This window comes from Passer domesticus, chromosome 23 (assembly GCF_036417665.1).
Source record: "Passer domesticus isolate bPasDom1 chromosome 23, bPasDom1.hap1, whole genome shotgun sequence".
NCBI classification, from domain to species: Eukaryota; Metazoa; Chordata; class Aves; order Passeriformes; family Passeridae; genus Passer; species Passer domesticus.
In genome coordinates, this window is record NC_087496.1 from 5314476 (window position 1) to 5341253 (window position 26778).

The window sequence follows — 26778 nt, forward strand, 5'->3', positions numbered from 1 at the left end:
AGCCTCACCCGGCCCTAAAAAACTGGCATCTGGGGTTTGTGATTTTGCTCGAGCACTGCAAGGTATTTCTTTGCCAGCTCCACTGATTTTTGCTTTGTCTGCTGTGATCATTAAGATCAGGGGATTTCTGAGCATGGCTGGAATAAGAAAGTTCTTGCCACTGCAGCAGGGCCCCCAGTGAACCAGGAATGCCCAAAAAAAGTCAGATTCCTTCATTTACTCCCAATGTCAGGGAACCCAGAAGATACAAGAAGAGTGGGGACACAAAGCCCCTTCCTTGCTTTCTTCCAGCACTGAATTCCCCCTGAACACAACTTCAGCTGCATGAGACTCAAGAACTTTTGGCATTTATAGAGACCAGGCTGCTGGACAAGCCCAGGAAAGGAGAAAAAATCCAGGATGGGCTCAGCTCTGCCTGTAGATTTATCAGCCCTTCTGGCAACAACAAGGCTACCAAAAAATGGAATATTTATGGAGGACAGATCCTTTGAACAGACAAGAGCATAATCCAGGTGGGTTACCCACAACCTGGATACCCCAAGGCTGGAATTTGATCCTGGATTCCTGCATCCCACCTGGGCCTCCCAACCCACTCATGGCTTGATTTCTCTCTCAAAACTGACTGTAAAAAAGAAAAAAAATTCACTAATCCTCCAAGCAAAGAACACGAGATGTTCTGAAAGCTCAGGGCTGCACAACTAAGAAGAAAACCAAGCCTCATCCCTCCTTGTGCTTTTGCCCCTTGTACCTGATGCTCCCCCCTAGGCCAGGGACTGTCACCTCCAGGCTCAGAGGTGACAGCAGCCAAGAGCAGAGTCCCAAAAGTGCTGAGAGAAATCAGGTCCTTCCCTCCACAGGCAATTTTGGAAGCATCTGGAGCTGCCACCACAGAGAGATGGGCCAGGAGCACATGAGAGGTGACAGGTGACACCTGCATTCAGCCAGGTGCCCAGGTGAAGCTGGCCCAAAGCACCTGGCTGCTCTTCTGTGACACCTCATTCATAATTACCACACTCTGTCTTGGGGTAAAATTGCAGCACTCCACAGGTTTCCAGCATTTTTGTTCCCTGCTAAATGCAGCACGAGGCTGCTCCCTCTGCATCACCCCTTGCCAGGGCTCCAGGGAGCTCTGAGTGCACCCGTTCACCCCAGAAGGATGCAGCACTGCGTGGCTCTGCTCTGAAAATGCTCCCCAGGGACATGAGGGACCCAGAGGTACCAAGGTAATCCCACCCCAATTCAGCAAGAGAAACTCACACAAAGATCAACAAGACCAAACAAAGATGTCCTTGTGAGAGTACAAAGCACTCCTGGGCGAGTTCTGCCTCCTGTGGCTCCATCCTGGAGGATGATGGCACAGCTGGTGCTTCCCCTCCCTCACACTCCTGCACCTCCACAGGCTGAGCTTTCCCTTCAGGAATGCTCACAGCAGATTAAAACCCAGTTTATTAAATAAGGCAGTGCTCTAACAAGGGTAATCCACTGATAATTTCACTCATTTAAACCCTATTTTATCTCAACCAAGTAGACTTATTTCCATTTAACAATCTTAATTCTTTTAGCACTTTCCAGCTCCCAAATTGGCTTCAACAACAGCATTGACATGCAGCCATCACTTTCACATAAAGTTCCATTTAGTTCCAAAGCCCCTCCAGTGGCTGGAGGCGCAAGAGGAATTCATTAGTGATGGAAAGGAAAAGGAGCCATCCCTCCCTGCAGCCTCCTGACATCCCCAGCCCTCGTTTGGCAGGGCTGCAGTCAGGGCCAGGCCAGGCTGAGCTGCTCCTGCTGCTCCCAGATCCCTCCCAGCTCCACCTCTCTGCTGTCACATCTGCATTCTCCGAGCTCTCCTCCAGCCTGGATCTTCACCTGCTGCTTTCCAGACTGCCCACACTCCTCCTCTCTCCAAACAACACCCCCAAGAGGGGCTCTGGGCTATGATGCCACCCTGGTGTGACACGATGCTCTGGGATGGTTCCCCAATAACAAAGGGCCCCTATTTTCCATTTTCCCTGCCCTTTCTACCATGAACTGTGCCCTGGGTGTTCTCTCCCAAATGTTCCCCTGCTTTTCCCCACAGAAAATCACAAATTTCATTCTTTCAGGTCTTTCCATCCTTCCCTTTTCTTCCAGTGCTTTTCTTTTCCATCCTTCTCTTTTCCCCCAGTAGTTTTCTTTTCCATCTTTCCCTTTTCTTCCAGTGGTTTTCTTTTCCATCTTTCTCTTCTCCCCCACTCTTTTATTTTTTTTTTCAGCTTTGATCTGATCACAGTGAGGTCTCTGTGAGGGAGAAGAGGAGGAAGAGGAGCACAAAGCTGGGGCAAGGGAAGGGCAGGACCCACCACTCCCCCTGCTTTGTCAGCAGCTCGTTCTCCATTTCTGGGATTGGGACTTCTCCAAGTGCTGTGTGTCCCTAACACCTGGAGATGGAGAGTGGGAGCTGCTGAATCCGAGCCAGGGCAATTTGGGATTTCAGCCTCTCAGGGGCTGTGTTCATCTGACACCGAGCCAGCAGCAATTAGCTGCAGAGGGGCACTCCAGAGAAGTGCCCTGCTAGGTCAAAGCTCCTCTTCTGGGAAGGTTGCCCAGCAGCCCTGCAGTGCCTAAAGCTCAGCAAGAGGGCTTAAACACCTCACTGAGCTCAGCTCTGGGCACGTGGCAGCCTGGAGAGCTCCTGAGCTTGCAATCCACCCATCCACAGAGCAAGGACGAGGGGACGTGCCAAGAGAAACAGAGCAGGAGGAAAAAGCCCTGAGCACAAAGAGCCCTCCTTGCACTCCCAGGGTGGGATCTGAGCTCTGCTCCAACAGGCTGGAGTGGCTCTTTGTCTTCCTTCTCCCATCTGCCATCCTCTCCCTGTCCTTCCCAGAAAGGTTCCAACAGCTCCCCGGTGACAAATTCGGCTTTATCTCAACTCAGCTTGAGGAAATTGAGCATCTACCTAAAATCTGCAAGGCTCTGCTCCCCCTCACTGCCCGAAAAGGACCTTCAGATCACATTGTGGTCACGACAGACCTGCATTTCCCTAAAAACAAGGAACATGCTCTTCGGCCAGGCATTCCAAGGTGTCCCATCCTCAGGAGTCATTCCCAGAACTGCTCCTGCCTCTGTGGAGGATCTGCCTCCCCTCTGTGCTTATCCAGGGTTTCTAACTCCACACAACTCCTGCCCACATCCCCTAAATTCTCCTGCTCACTTCAGCTGATTCCTTACAGGGAAATTAACTGGTCTGTGGGGAGGAAGGGATTTGGAGCTCCAAGCATCACCGAGGCTGGCACCAGGTTCCAGGTGCTCTGGGTGCCAAGGCAGCTGCCTGGCAGCGTGGTGGCTCTGAGGAGGAGGTTTAATCCAGCCCTAAAAGAAGTGAAATCCATCCTTGCTGGCTGCCCACACGGATAGCCAGGGGCGAGGGGCTGGGCAGCAGGAATCTGTAATGCAGCCTCCTGCACAATCCCATCTCACGCCACACTGGAGCTCTCTGCAGAAATTCCAGCTTTGCTGAATTTGGCTCCGAGTTGGAATTCATTTTGGCAGCTGTTTAGGCAGGCAACCAAGGATCTTTCATTCATGTAATTGACTTTTTTATTCATATATATATATGAAAAAATAATGAAAGAAATTGCAGAGTAGATCTTGCTATCAGTAGCTTCCTCTGTGTGAAGCAAAAAGATCTGTATTGAAAGTGGCTCAGCAGCTAAATACACAAAGTGCTGCCCAGGGGCAGGAACAGTATTTAGATATAAAACAAGTTACATGACTCTCAGATCTTGATCCTTGGCTCCAGGAGAATGTTTAATATTCAGGAACAAATGTAAAAAACCAGACATTTGATACAAAATTCTGCACATGTACCTATGCATGCCTGTCCTCTGTCACCCTGCCACAGCTCAGGACTGTGCCTGGAAGAGATAAATGTCACCTTTCCACTGACCAACCCCTGGCTCCTCTCCTTAAATCTCCCTTTTCCTACTGAATTAGCACCTGCTTCCAACCCCGTCACCTTCCAAAACCACAAAGCCACACAGGCCAGGGCAGCAGCTGCTGCTGTGCCCAGGGGCACCAGAGCTTCCCCCGTGCTGGTGGCTAAATGGCTTTCAATAAACAAGAGAGTGAAGAAATAGAACGTTGATTTGCTGCTTAAGTAACGTGGCTCTTTTCCATAACTACCAGCCGCTTTCCCCATCCAGCTGCTCTGCACAGAGAGATCTATATCTATATAATATGTATGTGGATATATAATGAATCAAAACAAAGCTTAAAGGCCTCCTGGGGTGGGTAATATAACCTGCCTCTCGGACATTAATGAATAGGAACAGATCAGGAAAAATAACTCTGCCACAGAGGTGCAAAAGATGGAAAGAGATGATCTGTCTGGCTGACTCCCTCCCTGTGCCTCCTCACTCCGTGCCCTGTGGCACTGATCTAAAATATAAATCTGCTTATTATTTATTATTCATATTATTATAGCGCCGGATTCCTCCGCTGGAGACGAGGAGCTCATTATGTTTTATGTGGCAAAGCTGCAGCCTGGAGAGAGGCAGAGCCCTCCCACACCAGGCAAGGGGCACTGCTTTGCTGGGCATGATCTGCCTCGTGCCTGCACACCTTCCCCTTGCAGGGCAGCTCGCTCTGCTCTGCACCAAATCCCTCTTTTTTCCAATGGAGTTTCCTTACTTGCACCAAATCCCTCTTTTTTTCCAATGGAGTTTCTGCCTGCACCAAGCCCCTCTTTTTTTTTTTTTTTTTCCCATGGAATTTCCTTACTCTGCACCAAATCCCCCTTTTTCCCATAGAGGTTTCCCTGCTATGCACCAAATTCCTCTTTTTTTTCCTATGGAATTTCCTTACTCTGCACCAAATCCCTCTTTTTTTTCCATGGAGTTTCCTTACTCTGCACCATGGGGTTTCCCTGCTCTGCACCAAATTCTTCTTTTCCCCATGGAGGTTCCCTGCCCTGCACCAAATCCCTCTTTTTCTTCCAATGGAGTTTCCCTGCCCTGCACCAAATCCCTCTTTTCTCCACGGAGTTTCCCTACAGGATGAAGCTCCGTTGATTTTTAAGCCAAACCCATCCAACCTTGACCGCGTAAAATTTGCGTACAAACACCCACGGTGGAGGAAACCACCAATCCCTCCCTCTTTGGTACCCAATCGTGTCAATCTGCCAGAAAGGCCTCTCTCACTGCTGAAAACCAAATCAAGGATGCAAGGTTTGTGCATCCCTCGGGGTTTGTGCATCCCTTGGGGGTTCCCGCACCCCTCAAGATCCCACTCGCGGCCGGTCGCGGTTCCCGCTCGGAAGCGCTCGCGCTCCTCCCGCAGTTTTTGCTCACACTTCCACGGTGCTAATGAGCCTCATCCTGCCTCTGCAGGCTGCCAGGGTGCTGAGCACAGCCCCAGGAGGAGCTGCATCCACAGGTTTAATGGGAATAACCTGCAAACCTCCTGGAGACTGCCCAACGCCCATCACCGACAGCAGCTGAGCCTCAGCACCCTGCCCTGGCATCCTGCAGCAAAAGCTTTCAAGAAAACACCTTTCACCAGATCGTTCCAGAGAAAAGCAGGGTAGATAAATGACTGCACCAGTCACCAGCCCCTTTTTGAGCACTTTCAGTTGCCTTTTCCTGAAAAAAACATTTCATTTTATCCTTGAGCAGTCTCTGTGGATGAGTGGCCTTCAGGAGGTGGCTCAGGACAGGGAGGGTGAAGGAGAGGGGGCAGTGACAGCCACTCCTCCCAGTGCTGGAGCACAGGAACAGAATACCTGGGGAGAACTGCAAAGAATCCAAGGACAAAATGTGCCCAGAGAAGCTGTGGCTGCCCCTGGATTCTGGAAAGATCCAAGGCCAGATTGGACAGGGCTTGGAGCAACCAGACCCAGTGGAAGATGTCCCTGTCTATGCCAGGGGGTTGGGACTGTGTAATCTTTAAGATCCTTCCAACCCAAACCATTTGTGATTCACTGTTAGTCTAAATGAGGCTTTGCTGAAGGGCCTGGCATCTGTACAGGTGATTTAGAAAAAAAAAAATATTTATGCACATAACTCAGAACCCATAAATAAGACATCGTTCTCCAAGAAGAATAATCAGAACAAAATTAAAAGACCAGATAGCAGATGAATATCGTATTTTCCTCTACCTCTCACCAGTCCCCAGCAGCAAATGATAAATAACTGCAAAACTACTTCACTTTAATGAATTTAACTGGCTCTTTTTAATATTGGAGAAAATATTAATATTGTATCCCAATAACTACACCCTCCTCCCACCCCACTCCCCAAGGAAGGCTGGGATTAACCACTAATCCTAATGACAAGTGGGGAGGTTTTCCAGCAACAGCACCACCATGTGAGCCCTGCAGATTGCTCCTGTGCTCTGAGTCGATCCCAGCAGCCTGGCTGGCTTCAAAGCCAGGGTAAGGCCATTCCTCTGCTGGGGAGCAGCAAATCCACGGCCACTTCATCCCAGATCCATCAGGAGCATCCACAAAGGGCTTGGCTCAGGCAGAGCTACAGCAGGAAAGGAGTTTGTGCTTTGTGTGTGTTAAATGTTTCCAGCAGGAGGGAGAAGGGGAGTTTCAAGCTGTGTGAGCCAGCTGCAAACAGGAGGTGGGGAGCTGGGGATGGCACAAAATCTGCCACAAAGCCACACTGCCTGCCTACAGTGAAAGGCACAGCTGGGCTTCTCCCCCCACCAGCTCCTCCTGACACCTGGGAGGAAGAATTTGGTACCTGCTGACATCAGCGTCCTCCTTCCCCAGCACCTTCATCATCAGAGCCACCAGCACCCTTTAAAATGCTAATTTTGCCTTGTGGGATCTTCCCTGCAGTGCCTGCAGGAGAATCCTGTGTGTCCTGAGGGAGCTGAGCTAACTGTCCCAAATTCCACTGCTGTTATTGCTCATTTTTGCCTCACAAGTAATGCTCATTTTTGCCTTGGTTCAGCCCTCCAGCTCAGACACACCTTAGGACAAACTGCACCAACAGGGCAGCCCTGGGGCCTTTGCTCACTGCCAAAGTGGTTTAGTGTATAATAAACACCTCAGGAGGGGACTGCACAGGGATTCAGGGCTGTGCAAACGATGCTCTGCTACCCACAGCCCTGGCAGAGGGGTGGGCTGGGGACAAAGGGGCACCACACAACCACAGTGATGCAGGAAAAGCTCCACTCTGCCTCTTCCCACCCCCTTCAGCACACAGAGCTGAGTGCCAGGGCTTTCCCACAGCTCTGGGGGGTCCCCAAGAACATTTTCAGTGAAAAGCTGAGAGAATTGGGATTGTTCAACCTGGAGCAGAGAGGCTTTGGGGTGACCTCATTGTGCCTGAAGGAGCTGCAGGAAAGATGGAGAGGGACTTTTTACATGGGCTTGGGGTGACAGGATGAGGGGGAAAGGCTTAAAATTCAAAAAGAGTAGGTTTAGATGGGATATTGGGAGGAAATCCTTCCCTGTGAGGGTGGGCAGGCCCTGGCACAGGGTGCCCAGAGCAGCTGTGGCTGCCCCTGGATCCCTGGAAGTGCCCAAGGCCAGGCTGGGTCTTGGAACAGCCTGGGATAGTGGGAAGGGGGTAGAACTGGATCTTTAAACCAACCTAAACCACTCCAAGATCCTGTGATTCTAGTTCCAGAATCAGAAACCAGAGCAGACACGGGAGATTCACAGCCCTTCAGGCACTCCAGAATTTTGGAATCATGCCTAGAAACATGGACAAACTGCCCAGAGTGACAGTGCCAGTGACACCCCAGCATCAGGCTGGGGTTCATGAGCACTTGGAGCACAAATTGCTTCTCTGGATGGAACCACAAAGCACTCGGACAGCAGTGACAGCTGAGCCAGAGGTGGGTGCCCAGTCCGTGGGTGTGGGGCAGGAAAACATCAAGTTTCACCCAAAAAAAACACCCTTAAATGCTGGAGTTGTTGTGTGAAGTTTGCAGAGCTGGGAGACAGAGGCAGGGAAGGGATTTTGACAGGCAGAGACAATCCTGAAAGGCTCAGGTGGCCTCACAAGGAGTTTGTCAGCAAATCCTCTGTCAGGGCTCCTGATCCTGCTCCTGGTGAGGGCAATTCCATGGATAAACTACAATTTTGGCTGGGGTATGAATTTTAAATGAGCTTCTTTATCACACCCAATGAATCAAGCCAGAAAATGCCAATTTAGGGCCCCCACGCTCTGCTCAGCGAGGCCGAGTAAATAACCCAGTAAATAACTCAGGCAAATTTCCTGACACCTCCTTCAGCATGAGTGAACAGGCAAAAAACAAACCCAGAACTGCTCCCACACACGATGTGTGCTGCAGGAAAGCAGGGCCAGGGGAGATGCTGCCCTGGAGGGAAAGAGGGAGCTGATGATTTTTGGGTTTTGGGGTGGCTGGATGCAACACAACCTGTGCAAGAACTCCCAGGATATTTTGGGAGGCCTTGCACTGGTTCTTCCAAGGGCTCCAGGCTGCCTGGAGGCAATTCCTTCCCTTTGAGAGTTCTTAAAGCTGTTGAGAACACTCCCATCCCTGCCTGCTCCTTCCCTCCCTGATCAGACCCAGCTTTTGAGGTCCACAGAGATAATAATTCACCCAGACAGAGCAGGGAGCTGACTGACAAAAGACATCCTCAGTAAAACATCACCATTCCAAATACAGCTTTTTTACACCTGGATTTCCCCACCAAGGTCTCCAGAAAAGCAGGAACAAGTAGAGTTTCTCCAGGGCTACATCAGAAGAGAACAAACAATGTAAGGCTGAAAGAACAAGTCTGCACTGATGGCTTTTCCTCTCTGTGTATCAAGGAGAGAAATAGAGCGTTCAGGAGCCTCCGGGCTGCTCCTCTGCAGCCAAAGGCACGGGGAAGGTGACCCTGTAGCCCACATTCTGCTCAATTCCTTGCACAGATGATGCCTCTCCAGCTCACTGCAATGCAACACTCGCTGTGGTCCTGTCCAGGCCAGCACAAACTCACTCAGAGATGAAGCAATCTGCTGCCTCTCCACTCCACTGAGAGCTGCCAGGGCCAAGATCCACCCCAAACCCCAAAAAAGCAGCAGCAGGGAAGCTCAGGGCTCGGTTCCCAAGCCAAGTGTCCCTGACTCAGCACCACCGAGCTCCCTTCTGCCTGGAAGGCAGGAGCTGCAGGGAATAATCTCTTTTTCCTGGTGAAGAACCCACCCTGACACTGCCCAGCTCACCTCCCATTACTGAGCACATCCCTGTGCATTTCAGCAGCCCCTTATCAGATGGTTTCCAGGATTGTTTTAAACCTCTGCTCGCATTTTCTTTGAATATTTAAATGTTCTTGCTGGCCTGTTTTTCCTTCCCTATGCAGAGCATTGATTTATGTTGCTAGATACCATATCTCCCTGCCTTGCCAAAAGCATGCATTTGGGAATGATTTCAGGGCTGCTGGTCATATTTTTCTCCCTCTTTTTATTCTGCACTTTATTTTTATTAACTTTTTTGTTGGAGGCGCCGTAAAAATGAAACTGTGGCTTGAAGGAACAACACTCATCAAACCCCCCACACCAAAGCAAGCTGAAGGCAGCTGCCATTCCCACCTGGAAGCTGCTGCACAGATTTGAGTTTCCAGTCCTTAAAAGCTGAAAATCACAGTCCCAGCTCTCAAACACCTTCACCTCTCACTCTGGGGAGGTGGGAAGCAAACTGACCCGAGGTTTGCAGCTCTGTGCTGTCAGAGGAGGTCTCCTTTTCTTCCTCACTCCCAAAAACCCCACAGTGCTCCCAAAAAAGATTGGAGACAAATAAAAATGAAGGATTTTCTTTCAATGGTTCAGGATCTCAAACACTTTGACCTTTCACTCTGGGGAGGTGGGAAGCAAACTGACCCCAGGTTTGCAGCTCTGTGCTGCTGAAAGATCTCCCTTTTTTTTTTCCATGCTCCCAAAAATCCCACAGTGCTCCCCAGAAAGATGGGACACGAAGCAAAATGAAGGATTTTCACCTTCAGCATCCTGATAATTCACTCTCCATCCCCATCCCTGCCTGCTGGCTCGAGTGGAGGATGTGCCCATCAAGGTGAAATGCAGGCAGCAGGGCTGGGAGCGTGCAGGGAGTGCTCCACATGAATCAGGGATTCCAGGGACATAAAACACCCAGCCGCCCTTCCCAGGCTCCTGCCAGCCCACACCCTCCCTCCCCATATTTCCTGAGCTGCCTCATGCTCCACCAGCGGAGGGGAGAGGTAATTTTACTTCAAGTGTGTCACCTGTGAAAGTTGCAAATGGGGACAGGAATGGATTGGCTGCTTATCTGCAACAAATGGTTAATAAAGGCAGCCCGAGGCTGCAGGGGGAGCAGCCAGGGAAGCATTTCCTTTCCAAACAACACAGCCAAGTGTCAGTTCTGGGAGGTGAGCTCCATTACGAGGGTTCTGGATGGATTTCTGTTCCCTAATCCACATGGGCAGCCAGGGGAAGTGATGGTGCCTCTCCCTGAGTGCTTCTTGGCACAGCCCAAAGGGGCCTGGACTCCTGGGGCTTCCTGCAAATGGGAATTTTGGGGTTTGCACAGCTCTTGTGGCACCCTTGAGCTGGGGGCAGGCTGGGGTCTGCTCCCCCTTGCTCAGTGATGGAGGGCAAATATATTTGTGAGAGAAATATTTAATTTTATGTGGAGTTTAGGAGAGGGGTAGAGCATGGCAGGGGTGATTTTAGCTCAGTGGCTCTTTGAGGGGCGGCTTTGAATTCACACAGGAAGGGCAACATCAACACCATGAAAACCAACGCCAATACAGAAATTCACCATAAACTGCATTTCATTTACAAGAGGAAGAGACAACATCCCCAAAAGGCAGGGAGGAGCTTCAGCAAGTGTGGCAGCTCACCATAAACTGTATTTCATTTACAAACTAGAGACAGAACATTCCCAAAGTGCAGAGAGGAGCTCAGAGTGTCCACTCACCATAAACTCCATTTCATTGATAAAAAGGAAGGAGAGAACACTCCCAAAATGCAGGGAGGAGCTCAGCAACTGTGTCAACTCATCACAAATTAATTTCATTTACAAGAGGAAGAGACAACATGCCCAAAATGCATGGAGGGACTTCAGCAACACTGTCAACTCACCATAAACTAATTTCATTTACAAAAGGGAAGTGAGAACGTTTCCAAAATGCAGGGAGAAGCTTCAGCAAGTCTGTCAGCTCACCATAAACTAATTTCATTGACAAGAGGAAGGAGAGAACATTCCCAAAACGCAGTGAGGAACTCAATGTGTAAACTCACCACAAACTGCATTTCATTTACAAAAGGAGGGAGACAACATTCCCAAAAGGCAGGGAGGAGCTCAGCAAGTGTGTCAGCTCAGCACAAACTGCATTTCATTTACAAACTGAAGAACATTCCCAAAGTGCAGGGAGGACCTCAGCATCTCCACTCACCATAAACTCCATTTCATTTACAAAAGGAAGGAGAGAACATTTCCAAAACACAAGGAGGAGCTCAGCAAGTGTGTCAGCTCACCACAAACTGCATTTAATTTACAAACCAGAGACAGAACATCCCCAAAGTGCAGGGAGGAGCTCAGAGTGACCATGCAGGAGAACTTTCACTCAGTGTCAGCCCCACCTGTCAGCCCCACCAGGCAGGGAGGATTCCAAGAATCCCTCCAGAGCATCACTGGGAAAACATTTTCATTTTACATTGAGTCATTTCCCCACTAGTTTTTAATCTGTAAAATCTCAGAGTTCTCCACGTCTTTTTCTCTCTGATCTTCTCATCAGAGGAAGTACAGTTGTAAGGACTGGTGGAAAGACACTGAATATGGATTAAAAAATACCAGTCTTCTTCCAATGGTCAAGTTCTGCTAATACACCAAATTTTTCTTCTTCTAGTGGTCAAGTTCTGCTAATACACCAAATTTTGCCTTCTTCTAATGGTCAAGTTCTGCTAATACACCAAGTTTTAGAGGTAAAAGCCAGTGTTGTCTCTGTGAACTTGGTGATACTGCCACAACTTCCAGCATCTGACTGGTAAAATCTACCAAAGACTTTGTAGATTTTTTTAATATTAACGTTTCACAGTAAATTGTAGATCTACTTTTGATCTTGTTTGTGTGAACATAGTTGTATGTATAAGCATAAAAATATTTATATTAAATATAACATATATTATATTGTATATTTCTATAATATATATAATAGAAAAATATATTTTTATAAAATATATATATTTATATTATATATATAAATATATATTTATATATTATATATTCTATTATATATTTATATTATATAAACATATATGTATATAGTAAGGTGTTGCCAACCTTACTACAGTCAGATATTCTTGGGCTTTATTAATTTCTAAATAGGTTTATAATATTCAACTCCATAGCAGGAGTTCCTAATAAGAAAATAAGAATAAACCACCCAGCCCCAAGCCAGGCGAGCACTCACCAATCCTCAGGGAATGGGGGCTGGCCCAGATCCTCATCAGCCACAGCAGAAGGAGCACCAGAGGCGCCAAGACACGGAGCATCTTCCATAAATCCTCATGGAGCCCTGCGGTGGTCTGGGCATGACATAACTCTGCAGGGAGACACCAAACACGGCCGTGAGCCCCTCTGCTCCCCCCCAGCAGCACCACTCAGCCTCGGAGACAAAAGCTCTATTTACCCGAGGAGGAGGAAGCTATTTACAGACCATGAATTATTCAAGATTTGGAATCCAACTGGGCAGAGAGCTCCGTGCAAGAAAAAAATTTTAAAAATTAAAAAAAGGGAAGGAACACGAGGAAAAATCCAAATATTTCATCTTGGCATTTTTAGCGTTTCAACAAAAACAAGTGGAAATCAATATTGAGTCACATCTCTGACTTCTATTCTCACCCACCCCCCCTTTCTCTCTCCACTCAGAGCAGCCTGCAACTCATTATATAATACTGGCTTCTGATTTTAGGATGGGACAAAACATTTTCATAGCAAAACGTGATTTGAGGGAAGGGTTTAGGAGGAAAAGTCACTTGGGCTTCACCAAACTAGAAACCAATTCCTTGCCACAGCTCCAGTCACCTCCTTCCCTCCCTTTCAGGAACAACAGGGTCCAGCACAAGACCAAGAGCATCTTTTTTTTTGTCCTCTTTTTTTGTCACACCACCCAACCACGCAGAGTTCCAAGTTCCAAAGTCAGAACACCACCAAAATGAAGGGCAGGAGGTGAAAAATCCACAAACTCATCATCAGCACAGATATTGGCACTGGCTGTCCCACAGCAGGCTCCTGCAGCACAGCTAATCAAATTTGTAACAAATACCATTTTAAACAGCTTCATAAAGGGCAGATTTTACTTCATAGAAAAAAAAAAGCCAAAAAACTGTTGTCTCTGGAGTTGATAAAATTATCTCCACAGGCAGCAATGTCCTTAAATGCTGACTTTGAGTGTTTCATCTGTTACCTTATCTCTCCCTTCTCTCTTCTGCTGGCAAACATTCTCAACCTCTTCCATTTGTCTCCTTCTTGGGCCAAATACCAAGTCCTGACACAGGCAAAGTCTTTAATCTGCCTTTGAAGCTACCAGGAGTTTTGTCTGAGCAAGACGCAGCCTTTTGCTTGCAATTTTCCAATTAATCTATTTTTAGATTACATTTAAGACTTCCTCCAGCTTATCTCAGCGCTCTCCACAGGGACCATCCCCTTTCAGAGGGGAAATGCAGAGACAGGGCCACAGAAATAAAAATCCAGGGAGCCCTGGGACATCTCCACTCCCTGGAGTCTAATTCTTTCCTGGATTATTCCTCACCACCTCCTGCATCCCAGTTCCAGAAAATTGAGGGATCTCATGCTCAGCTGTCAGTCAGACATGGGAAGAACATCCCAATTTCAGCGCTCTCAACCCATTTTTAAAAGCTAGAAACTCCCCAAAAACCACCTGAAAAATCGTGAGCCACCTCTGTGAAGGGCAAATAGCAATTTTCTCCTATTTTTTTTTCTTTCTCTTCCTTTCAGTGGGAGTTGCAGAGTAATTCCTGGGGAAGAGAAGCCCTAAAAGGTTAAACACATGGGAAATTGGTTACTTAGAAGCGCTGGCAGCGGCAGAGACAGATTGCAGAGCAACGTATCATTGGAGCACTTTGAAGCAGCTATTTCCAAACTTCCCAAGATATTGACAAAACAGCAGGGTCGTGTCAGATGCACTCCCAGCCTGGAATGTGGAGCTGGAGCTCCTGGAACACACACAGACATCCCTTCCCCATCCCATCCCACAGACAGCAGGACAGCTTGAGGTTTGCCACCCAAAGAGCTCCCTCGTGCTCAGTTCTGGCTCTGAAGCTGCTCCCCAACACTCACAGTCCTGTTTTCCTCCTTTTTTTAGGTCATTTTAGGTCCTGCTTCTTGTACTGCTACCCCCAGTGTGCTTTCCTTTCGTAGTGGTTTTGGTTCGCCAGTTTGAGATTTTTGAGAAAACCAAATTTGAGATTTTGAAAAAAGCAAAACACCTTGGTGATGAACAGCCACGGCTCAACTAAAACTTCTTGTAGGGAATGTCAGACCAGGAGCAGGGCAGGGAAAAGGGGGTAAAACCCCTCAAATTCCAGCCAAATGGGAGGGGAAAGCCTGCCTGAAATTCGAGGAGGTTGCTGCAGTTTCCTTCCTCATCATTCCCTGCCAAAGCTCTATGGAATCACTTCAAGGAAGGACATGGAGGGGTTGGAGAGTGATCAGGGACAGAAGAGGATCTGGGGAAGGGTCTGGAACACCAGGAGCAGCTGAGGGAGCTGGGAAGGGGCTCAGCTGGAGAAAAGGAGGCTCAGGGGAACCTTGTGGCTCTGCACAGCTCCTGACAGGAGGGGACAGCCAAGGGGATTTGGAAACTTATCCCAGGGACAGGGACAGGAAGAGAGGGAATAGCCTCAAGCTGTGCCAAGGGAGCTCAGCAGGAATTTCCCCATGGAAAGGGTTGTTAAACATTGGCAGGGGCTGCCCAGGGAGGTTTGGAGTGCCCATCCCTGGAGGTGTCCCAGGAACCACTGGAGGTGGCCCTCAGGGCTCTGGGCTGGGGACAAGGTGGGGATGGGGCACAGCTTGGACTCCATGGTCTGGGAGGGCTTTTCCAACCTCAATAATCCTGTGAACCACCAGGCTGAAAGGAGGGGTTCTCATTTCAGACTCTGCAAAGACAAAATTCACAAGGGGCAACCAATCTTGTGGGAAAAGGGAAAAGCTCCTGTGACTCCCTGCTCTGAGGGACAGACCCATGGTTACTCCTCCTGTTTGCAGCCTGCTGGAGAGGCTGAGGAGGAGATTCCCAGGCAAGCAGCAGCTGCCTGTGCATCAGCAGCTCGGAGTTATCAGCCAGGCTGAGCAGTAAATCCAGGGCACCCGCTGAGCTCAGCTCCGGCAGCGGCGGGGCTGTAATTACCTGGGACATGGAGCACAGGGGGATGCTGCTCCACCTCACCCCTCAGGAGGGCTTGGGCTTGGAGCACGGGCCCAGGGAACAGCTGTCAGCAATGGGAATGCACCTCGGGGGCCGCCAAACAGCAGAAAACACAGGAGCCCACAAGCCCTGCCCACGGAGCGGCTGGCTGCTGGAGGTGATGGCAAAATACCTGGGGAGGGGAACACTCCCCACCTCCCCTCCTGCACAATGCTGGGATCCCAGATTTAGGATCAGGAGGGAAAGGGAGAGAGGATTTTCCTCCTAGCCCAGCATCAAAGTTAGTCTCAAATGAACGAAGAGGAGTTTCAGTCCTCACAGCCCTCTGCACCTCCCAGCCCCCACTTGCTGCCTCCTCCCTAAATTCAGGCATGAAAGGGTGGTGAGCACAGTTCAAACACCCTCCCTGTACATTAATTTTGCCTTGCTCAGCTTGTCATCCTGCCAGGCTGCCTTCCAGCTGCAAGGTGCATCCGTCTGTCCCTCATTTCCCCAGGAGATGCTGTGAAACAGGAGTTCCACCCAGGTGCACTGGTGAATTGTGGCTACAGCTGGGGCATCCACTCCTGTGCAGCCCCAAATTCCACTCAGAGAGGAGAGGAGGACAACTTTCCTTCATTAAAACCTCACAAAGCCAAGAAAACCCCGAGGAGACAAAGCTCTTTAGCAGCTTGCCTCACTAATTCTCGTGCATGTGAAGATGACTTATCCCAGACTCATCTTCAGCTGGCTGAAAATAAATCAAACCAACTTCCCCTGCTGAAGTTTCCAGCGAGAACATGTCAGGAGCTGTGCGTTCACAGCTTGAGTGGCTCCTCTCTCCTGCTCTGACAGCAGGCTGGGTTGATGGACAGCTGTCTGTGGAGCATTCCCAATCTGCTCCCCCCCAAAAAAGAGTGGGATGGCTGGGAAAGAGTTCCCTGGGTCCTTCAGGGTGGGAGGTGCCTTGTGAGAAGCTGCTGCTGGATCACGAGCTGACCCCTGCGTGCAGCAAAAATACAGAATTCTTTTCCTGCTAAGCCCCTTTTTTTAATTTTTTTTTTTCATCTTTCAGCTCTGGAAAGTCAAGAGAATAAAATAAATCAGGGCTATACTGGGGAGTTTTGTGTTCTCTCTGGAGATAAAAGTCTCTAAATACCAAGCAGAATTATGGACGATTTGCCTCCGAGAGGGAGCAAGTTGCTTCTGAAACCACTGATACATTTTTAATGACTGGATGAGCTGGTGCTCTTCTTCACTGCTATCACCACAGCCTCCTGCTATTTGGAGATTTCTGCAGAAAAAAATTCTTAGACAGTAGAGCAAAAAGCCAAAAGGCAGAACAAAATGTTAAATCACTAAAAGAAAACACCCCAAAACTCCTCTGCTGGAGCTGCCACAGAGATAAAGACATCCCTGAAAAGCAGGCACCTCTGTGCTCATTCCCTCTGCACAGCCTGACAAGGACACTCGAGGAACCTGCTGTTATTTCATGGAATTATGGAGTGGTTTGGCTTGGAAGGGATCTTAAAAAGCATCTGCCATGGGCTGGGACATCTCCCACCACCCCAGGTTTCTCCAAGCCCTGTCCAACCTGGCTTTGGGCACTTTCAGGGATGGGGCATCAACTTTTCTCCCACCTCCAAAAACGCCCCCACCCTGCAGAACCTGTGTGGCATTCACACTCTCTGAACAGAGGGAGACATAATTCCCTCTCCCAGGATTTCTCCTGGGGAAGGCAGTGAGAAAGCTCAAAAAAAGAAGAGAAAACTCAGAGACAGAAGAGAAAGAAATTCTTATCTCTATTTGCTGCTCCTGCTGTTTGGCACACGTGGAATGTGTTATGGAGATTGTTCACCACCGAAAGAGATCTGTTAATTGGACACCAGTAATAGTTGTTTTGATTGATTGATTGATTGATTGACCAATTAGGTCAAAGCTGTCGTGGCTGTCTAGTAAGGTTCACAAGTTTTTCTTTAGTATCTTTTCTAGTATAGTATTAGTGTAATATATTATAGCTTAATAAAGCAATTGTTCAATCTTCTAAAATCATGTTGTTCCCCAACTAAAAAACGTCTTTGACAATAAACCTGTTCCTGCCACATCTGTCCCCAGCAGGAGCCACAGAGGGCTCAGCATCTCCAGCTGCCCTGGAGAGCAGTGCCAGGCCCAGGCTTCCCAAAAACCCCAACGTGTTTGCTTTTATCCCCATGCAACCCCACACTGCAAACCCCCCTGCACGCCTTCTCCTGCAAGCTGAGAAACCACAAACACCCTGGAAAAACCTGGCAGCAAATCCCACCTTCTCCAGGCAGATTTTTTTCCTGGGTTTTTTTTCACCCAAGCAGGAGTTTGGAGGGGGCTTTGGTGTTGATGGATCTCTCCCTGCCTCACCAGAAGCTTGATGAATGGTGAGAAAAAGCAGCTCGAGCAAAGCTGGAGTAATCCTCACAGCTGAGACAACAAATTTAACAGCTGCAGAGCAGCAAGGAATTGGGGGAAAAGCTGTCGGGAAATATCAACAAACAACTTAACGGGGCTTTTTCATTCTTTGGACAGGCAAAGAGAGCTCTTGCCTTGTGTCAAGCTTCTTCTGCAGACAGGCTGGGGTTTAAATGGAACAGGCAAGAAGGGAAGAACCTGAAAAACCTGAAAAACATCTCAACAAGTGGCTGATGCTGAGCTCCAAAAAGTGTCTCAGGGGGAGCGGAGAGCTCCACTGACAGCATGCCCCGAGGCCACAAAGATGTAAGTTCAATTAAACTGAAAAACTGTTCCATTTAAAGCCACCACCAATATGTTTCGCTCGGCAAAAAAATGCATAATTAGCACGGGTAAATCATTACCATGAGGTATCATCTCAGTCAAAAAAACCTCTGTGAGGCTGAGGGAAGGATGGCATCTATAAAGAGAATGAATGGCTGGAATTACAATGCTACATTTGAAGGGGGAAAAAAAATACAAATTAATGTTTGGATGGGGTGTAAACCCTTCACGCTGCAAGGAGCTGGTGAATTCCCTATTTTTGAGGGCTGGAAGAATCAGCCCTCGGGGCAAGGCTCCTCTCAGAGCCTCTGGAAGCAGCCAGTGCTTAAAAAGGATACTTAACAACAAGAAGCAGAGCTCGGTTCCAGTCTGGCAATTTCTATGTTCCTATAAAAACCACGTCTCGTTTTTTAGATTTCATCAGCATTAAAGAGGCTGCTTTGCTTGCAGCCACCCCTCTCTTTGTCCTCACACCAGTGCCAGGGATGGATTTAGCCCGGCTGAGAGACAGAGCTGTGGTATCTCCCTTCCCCAGGTGTCAGGGGATGAAAGGAACCTTGGGCTCCCCATCACATCTCACCTCTCCAGAGAGCAGCCAGGTGACACCAGGGCAGGTGACAGCCCGGGGAAGGTGATATTAGTGATAAACACCTGCTCAGCTGATACATTAAATGGATTTTTTTTAAATTTTCATTCCCCTAGCTGTGTTCTTTCATCTCTCTCTTCTCTTTTTTTTTTCCCCCCTCCACCCTTCGTGACTTCCAGAAAAAGAAGCAAGAAAACTTCAAGGAGAAAAGAATTCTGGAGGCAGTGAAGCAGAAGGACGAATGTATTGCTGACATTTCTCGTTGCTGTGGATTATTTTCTTTAACTTTCTCTCTCCCCAGCCTTGAGTCCTCTCATCTCACCCTTCTCAATCCTCCCCAGAATTAGCAAAGCCTGATCAAATTTCCTATCACAGCTTAGAGATAAAAGCAGCGTGTGCCCATCCTAATTCCTCACACAAGCTGGGCTATCTCAGAGCCAGATTTCCCCCAGCATTATCAACCCCGGACCTGTGAACACAAGGAGACTTCAGTCACAGGACATCTTTATTCAATTCTCCTCTCCTCCACAGCTTTATCACACGGCCCATCAGCCCTCCCAGGCTGGGTCAATACTTGAGAACTCTGCTGGCACACAGGAGTGAATTATGAGTGTGAAACCCCACCTGCCCCCTCAGCCAGGCTCACAAAAGTCCCATTACAGCATTAAAACTCATTTGCTGGGGCAGCTCACTTGATTCTGGGAGTGGGTTTGAGCTGGGGGATTTAGGCAGAGCAGAGATGCAGCAGTTGTGCCCTTCCTGCCCTCCTCTAAAGCCTTCCACAAAAAGAATCCTGTGCCTGCTGAGGAAACACTCAACATGATGGATGCACAGAGCACTGGGAGTAAAATACCCCAATATTTGAAATTGTGAGAAATGACCGGATAATATTGGCTTTTGCATTTATGTTTTAGCTTATGCATGTTGTTAGTGATTGCAAGTGTTTAGAAATTCTAAGGAGTGAATTCCGCTTTTCACCAAATTGTGGGGTTGATTGGGGTAACCCTCCTTGGGAGAGCCACCTGAGCCTCTGTTTGTACAAAATCTGTGTCACCAACAGCACAGGAGGGGTGAGGCCCTACATCCTCCAGCCTGGGCTGTGCTTTCGTGCCTGAAATGATCCTCTCCTTCTCACATCAGCCCTTCCAACTTCTCCCACCCCAACTCCTCCCTGTTTTTCTCAAAGTCTCGCTGTGCTGGATGAGCTCCCCCAGCCTCAGGGGATGCTCCTGCTGCAGCTGCCCTATCCCTGTGCCAAAAACTCCTGCTCCTGGCAGCAGCACGGCCCCAGTTGTGCCTGTGCCTCGGCCCCCTCGCTGGGAAGCTGCTGAGCAGTGATTTGCACCTTGCACAGAGGAGCAAACACCCCTGCACATCCCTGCCCACATCATCTGTCAAAACCTCCCTGGCCGTGACCATCCGCTGGTTGAAAAAACCACCAGGAAAAGAGAAAACCGAGCCCATGTGGGATTCCCTCCCTCCTCTGGTGCCCACGATTTATTTTTATTAACAAACAATAGCAGTTAAAAGCACCGTGGTCTCCCACGGCGAGGACTGTGTGAGACACTCCTAATTGGCTTGGAGCTGTTATCTGAGAGGAAAAATCACCACCAGGCTGGGGGAAGAGGAGAGGCTGCAGGTGGGAGGAGGGAGGGAAGGGTTTCTCCCAGCTGGGAAGGACAGGGAGGTGTCATTAAACAGGGTCAGAGGTGGCCACAGCAGCTCTGCTCCTCTGGTCCAATGACCAGCACCCCAATCCTTGACCAGAACCTCGATTCTTGACCAGAACCTTGATTCTTGACCAGAATTTTGATCTTTGACCAGAATCTTGATTCTTGACCAGCATCTCAATCCCTGGCCAGCACCCCAATCCTTGACGAGAGCCTCCATCCTTGACCAGCACCCCAATCCTTGACCAGAACCCCAGTTTTTGACCAGCACCCCAATCCTTGGCCAGCACCTCAATTCTTGACCATTCAGAGCACAAAACACAACGCTGAGGGTTGTTTACCTTGGATAAAGATTCTGGGCAGGTGAAAAATCATCTCTAAAAAAGGAAGAGAAGCTTTGTTTGCCTCCCCACCCCTGGCAGGCACAAACCCCTCTGTGTACAGCTGTTTCTCTCTGATTTAAAGTGGCTCTCCTGACACATTTTATGCCACATTAATTCAGCAGAAGACTCCTGCCCACTCTGCAGGCTTTCACTTCCATTAAAGCACCTCTGGTGAGGGACGGAGCAGAGTTTGCAGTGCAGACAGCAGTACAGGAGGGGATTTTTGGAGAGGGAAATGCAAACTGATCTCTCCAGCTGAGGTGGCCTGGGGACGCTCTGAGGTGAGCAGAATCTGAGCTGCTCAACAAGTCTGCTTGCAAAGAAACCTGAATAAATGAGCACAGCCAGAGCCTTGGATTCATCAAAAGCTTAACCAGGAAAAAGGCTTTAAAACAGCAAAGGTCTTGCACTGAGAAATGGATAAAAATTGAGTTTTGGAGTCTGGGTTTTGTTCCAATAGGGAACAAACAACTGTGGCTTTTTCCAATGGATGTTCCAGGGTTGCACCTGGATCCCTGGAAGTGTCCAAGACCAGGCTGGACAGGGCTTGGAGCAACCTGGGATAGGAGAAAATGTCCACAGCTTTACAAATTTTAGCAAAATATCTTTCCCTGGGCAGTGCAAGATCCAAGAACCCACTGGCACCAAACCTTTAATTCTTCCAACCTTCTTGCCTGTCTCTTACAAAAACATGCTGGGAGTGCACGAAGTGTATGAAGGACCCACTCAGGACCCCCATTTTATTACATTTCAAGGGCAGAATTCAGAAGGAACTGCCTCAAAACACCCCTTGCTTGAGGTTTCCCTGCATCACCTCTGAGCACAGCAAACAGAGCTGATCAAAAACCCATTTTTTCCCCTCCTCGAAAGCCAGAACTTTCCCAGTTGTGCCACACTTTTGTTCTGCTAAGTGGAGACACTTTTGGGAGCCTGCTCTCAGCCATATGGCTCATGGTGATCCAACCTTCAACACACAAAACAGCAAATTTCCCTTTTGAAGGAAACCTTGAGGTGGTTCACCCCACCTCTCCAAAGGCTGCTTTTTCCACAAAAAAAATTTTAAAAAAATTTTAAAAAGGGAAAAAGAAAAAAAATCTCCTTTTAGGAAAAAAAAATGCTTTGATGGAAAATTTTCAGCTCTCTCAGAAGAAAAGAAACCCAAGGAGCACGGAGGCCTATTTGCTGTTAGTGAAGAATTGCTGCTGCACCAACAAGGCTCTTTACACATGAAGGAAGTTCTAAAATATGAATTGGATCTGTGAACATCTCAGGAGTCTAGAGGGAGAGAAAGCTCTTAAATGCATCAACCTGATCTCTGGGCTAGAGAAAGAAGATTAATCTATTTATTTAACTTAGAGGCCCTGGCAGATTCAAGAGGGAGAAGAAAGGAAAACAAAGCAGCCTCTACCAAATCAACCTTCAAGTGGTTTATGGCCAAAAATTCGGGTTTGCTTCTTTTTATTGCTGCCAGAACTGTAAGTGAAACAAATAGATTAATCTCCTATCTATCACCCACAGAACATTTTGATCCATGCAAGCTCTAAAAGGCTGGGGTTTGAGGAGAGGAGGAGGCAGTTTGTGAATGGCTGAAGGTGGAATTTGTGTGTTTTAATGGAGTGAGGATTGCATCCATTGCACGTGGATGACAGGGAGCATATGCACAGGGAGGGAGGTGGGAACCAGGACAGATGCCAAGCTGAGAACAGGCACAAGAAAACACAGGGGTGATAGGCACGGGGGCAAGGGAGCAAGGAAACCTTGCAAAATTAATGGGATACAAGGAAAATACAGGAGCTGGGAGATGCTGGTGCAACGGTGCAGCTGCACACAACCACCAGATGCAAAAGAATAAAGCAGCAATAAATAGTCTTGCACAGGAAGGCAGAATCAAAGTCCAAACTTGTATGTGAAGTTGCAATTAAAGGCATTATTTTGCATGAGAGAAGCTTTTAATCCTGCTTGTAGCGAAAGTGACAAGAAGGAAAAAGAAAAAAACAAAAAGAACCAAGATTTCAGGCCAGAAAACCACGGGTTTGATTAATTAACAGCAAAAAGCAGCAATTAGGGGTGCAGTGCTCCTGTGTTGCTGAGATGAAACACCCAAAACCCAGAGGGATGGAGGAGAATGGGCAGCCCTGGCATTTTTCCTCTGCTTGTTGTAACCACACATCAAATCCCATATAAAATAGGGGAACTCTGGCTCTAGGGGAAATGCCAGCCAGACAAGTGGAGCACTCAGGGGTTTTTTGGGTATTATTTGCTGACTTCCCTCCCTGGTGGGGATGGAGCCTGAGGGAATGGGATTTTAATCCAACAGAGATCCCCTGGCTCAGCAGGAGGAGCATCCCCAGAGCAGGGATGGGGAAAGGACAGCGGTGTTGGCTGACAAAAGGAAATTTCCTCTCCTGCCTGTCGCTGCTGGGCAGGAGACCAGACAAATCCTCACACTCATCCTTGGCAAGAACCTGCTCAGCTTCTCCCCTCAGCACCACAACAGCACAGAAAATCCACTCACAGACATGACTTGTCTCCACAGCCTTGGCTCTGGCACCTCTCAGTTTCTCACTCCCTGTCTCATGGCCTTTCATGGGTTTATTTAAGGCTTGGGGAACCTTTTGCATAACGGGAAATTTGGGCTCAGAGCAGCTTGCCTGGTGATGCAAGAAGTGCTTTGGAACCAAGCACCACTCAAGTTTCATAAGCCTGCAGATAAACTCCTTTCTGCCTGCTTTATCCTTTGTTTCTCCAACTTCTGGCCACTTCACAGACACAATTCCAGGGCAGCTCCACATTTCCCCCGTGGTTCTGCCTGAGTTATTCACCATTTCTCCTTTTTTTTCCTAAGGAGAGCTTAGACAGAGCCACTCCTGGAGGAGATCCCAGCTTTTCGACACTACAGGTGAGTGGAGATCCCCAAAAGTGCTAACGGGGCTTGCAGTGCCATAAAAAACACCCTGAATACACCCCAAAAACAGGCACAAAAACCTCCAGCATTGATTCTGCCAACCTGGCCCAGCATGCCAGGGGGCTGGAATGAGATGAGCTTTGAAGTCCCTTGCAACCCAAACCATTTTGTGACCTGTGATTCAAACAGAGCCAGTGTTTGAAGAGCCAAACACGGGATAAATCTCACAGACACTTCAGGAGGTTTTGCTCCACTCTCTCTCCTGTCTGCAGTGTGGCACAGGACGAGCAGTGGCACCACATTGTGGCCTTTATCCAGTGAGCAAAGATCACTTGGCCTCGTTAGCAAAGCGTGACACAGAGCCCCACAAAGGCCTCAGCATGAAAAACAAATTTGTTCCCTGAGCAAAGCCACCGTGGCCAGGTTAGCTGTAATCAGGCTGGCCGTGCTCCTGGCTCAGCAGCATTCCCAAAACTGCTCCCCGAGCGCTCATCCTCATCAGTGATGTCCAATTTCCAAACTGAGCAAGGAGCAGCCCTTCCCAGAGCTGGCTTTGCAGTTGTTCTCATCACTGGCTTGACATCAATCCCAGTTAAATGAGGGAAGGACAAAGTTATGCCCAAGCTGAGCTCTGAAAAGCCTCATCACATCACTCTCCTCCAGCTCTAGCATAAATTGTCCTCATTAACCAGGCTCAGCCCAACTTTAATGTTTGCATCTTGACCTATAATCCATCCAGACCCCAGCACCACGTCCTGGTGCAGCTGTCACCCTCAAGCCCACAGTCACAGATGAGCCACCAGGACTCAGGGATGTGACATCCTGAATCTGCTCTCTCATCCAGACACTTCTGCTTGTGTGTCAACAGCAGAGAGAAAGAGGATTAAACAGCTGAGCTTTCAACACCCACTTCTGTGCCCGTCCCTAATCAATCTGGAATAGGATGGCCAGCTCCCAGCCAAATTTCCTGGGGATGCAGACTCATAAAAAACTCCTGGTTTCTCTGAATTTCACAAAATCACAGTCTGCCAGAGGAAAGATTTCCTCTCAGAGGGAAGGGCTGCATGTCTAGCTCGACTCCCATCAGGCACCAATGAATCCACCAGGGAAGGACGTTATGCATGCCCTAAATGTGGGGAAATCATCAATTAGAGCTTGCTGAACTCAGCCACGAGGCACAAACAACTCTCCAGGCTGCCTTAACTCCCCAGCTCATGGGAACCACTTGGGTTTTATTCCCCCAGCCTCTGGAATTCTCTTCACCTCAGCCCCTCTCCACGCAGAGGGAGTCTGGAGTGGCTGTGATTCAGCACAGCTCATTTTGAAGCAGTCTGGAGCCCAGCAGGCTTCCAAACTATTCCAGGAGCCACTGGCCCAGCTGATTGCTGCTGACTGCTGTCAAGTGGCAGCCTCTGAGCCTCCCCCTGCCCCCAAGAAGAAAAGCTGTTAATGCTGAAATTCACATTATTCCTTCCCAAAGTAGTTTCCATACTGCTGCTGGGAGAGAACAGCACTGAAGGTGGAGCAAGGATCTTGAGCCTGAGCTGGAGAAGCTTTTGCTGCCCTCCATCCTCAGCCTGAATTAAATCACAAACATCAGGGGGCCGTTCTCTCTCTGCCACCCCCAACAAACGCTGCTGCTCCAACAACAAACCCTCAGAGAGCCCAGGGAGATGGTGACCTGTTATTAACAGAGCAAGGGCAGCCTGTTGTGGGTAAATAGAGCCTTAAATCAGCAACAAAACCAGCTGCCAGCTCACTGGAAGCTCTCTACCCCCACCACTCCACCCCTGCTCCCACAGCAGCTGGGGTAAGGACACAGCAGGAGGGTCCTTTCACACCTGGATTCCAGCCACGGATCTGGGCAGCACCCTTGGGGGCTCCAGCTCCACGCCATGGCACAGGAGATGGGGCTGGATGCTGCAAAGGGTGAGAAGCACAGCCCAAAGCCCTGCAGTGGCACCGGGCAGGAGCCTGGCCAAGCACAAGGGACAGACTCCTTCTCCTCCAGCAGCAGCTCCAGCCAGGGAATGCAGCAAAGAACAAGCGGTGCAGAAAGCCTTTGACACATCAAGGGAGAAAAAAAACCCAGAAAACAACACTCTCAGCAATAAACAGTGCATAATTTGCTGTTCCTGAAGCGCTGGATTAACCCTGGCCCCTGAGCAGGTTCAGATTCTCCATCCTGCAGGACCTCTCCCAGCAGCACTTCCAAGGAGCTGCTCATTAGGGCTGCAAACACCCAAAGCCCCTTCAGGTCCAGCTGCTCCCTGAAGTTCCCAGCCTGCTCCCTCTCTCCTACCCCACTGCATTCATCCAAGCCCCCTAAAATCACAGCTCACCTCCCTCCATGTGGATCTTTATCCCCACAGCTCCCTGCTTGGGGTTGCTCCACCCTGATACCCCTTGAGCCTGGCAGTGCTCATCAGGAAAACTGAAAATAGAAGCAGCTCCCCTCCTGCTGCAGCCAGGGTGATGAGTGCCTGTCCTTTTTTTCCCCTGACTCCCACCTGCCTTTGAGCATCCCCCTTTCTCTGCCATCCCCATGGCTACCAGCACGCTTTGCCAGTTTCCTGCCAAACCCCCCCTCCTCGGGGAGGAGGCACCAGTGCCTGCCTCCCCCTGCTCTGAAACTCTCCCCGGGAATGGATCCCGCTGTTCTCCCCTGCTTATCCAAGCTGGTTGTGTTTTTCCCTCTGCCCTGAACTTCCCTGGCAGGGTTTGTCTTCAGGACATCCCTGCAGAGGGGTGTGCTGCTGTTATCCACCCTGATGTGCCACAGGGAGGAAATCTTTCCTCTGGCAGGCTGTGAGTTCATGAAACTCAGGGAAACCAGGAGTTCTTTATGAGCCTGCATCCCCAGGAAATTTGGCTGGAAGCTTATTCCAGATTGATTAGGGATGGGCACAGAAGTGGGTGTTGGAAGTGGGTGTTGTCCCACAGGGGACACAGAGCCCCCCCAGAGCCCCAACACAGCCAAGCCAACCTCAGGACCATCAGAAGGGAGGGGGAGAGGAACAGCAAGGAAAGCTGAGTGGGAAATGCCTGGTGCTGCAGCTCCTGGGCTGTGGAGAAGCAGGCAAGGCTCCCAGTCTCACTGAGGCACTGCC

The 26778-nt window shown here is 49.1% G+C and overlaps 1 protein-coding gene across 1 annotated transcript in view; it reads right to left on the reverse strand.

The window, feature by feature from the left end:
* GRIK4 (glutamate ionotropic receptor kainate type subunit 4) overlaps positions 1 to 26778 on the reverse strand; it is a 190203-nt gene that overhangs the window by 112359 nt on the left and 51066 nt on the right. Inside the window, exon 2 of the mRNA XM_064397624.1 lies at positions 12401 to 12532. Within this exon, the coding sequence (XP_064253694.1) occupies positions 12401 to 12482 (82 nt within the window). The 5' untranslated portion in view covers positions 12483 to 12532. The remainder of the gene's footprint in view (positions 1 to 12400; positions 12533 to 26778) is intronic.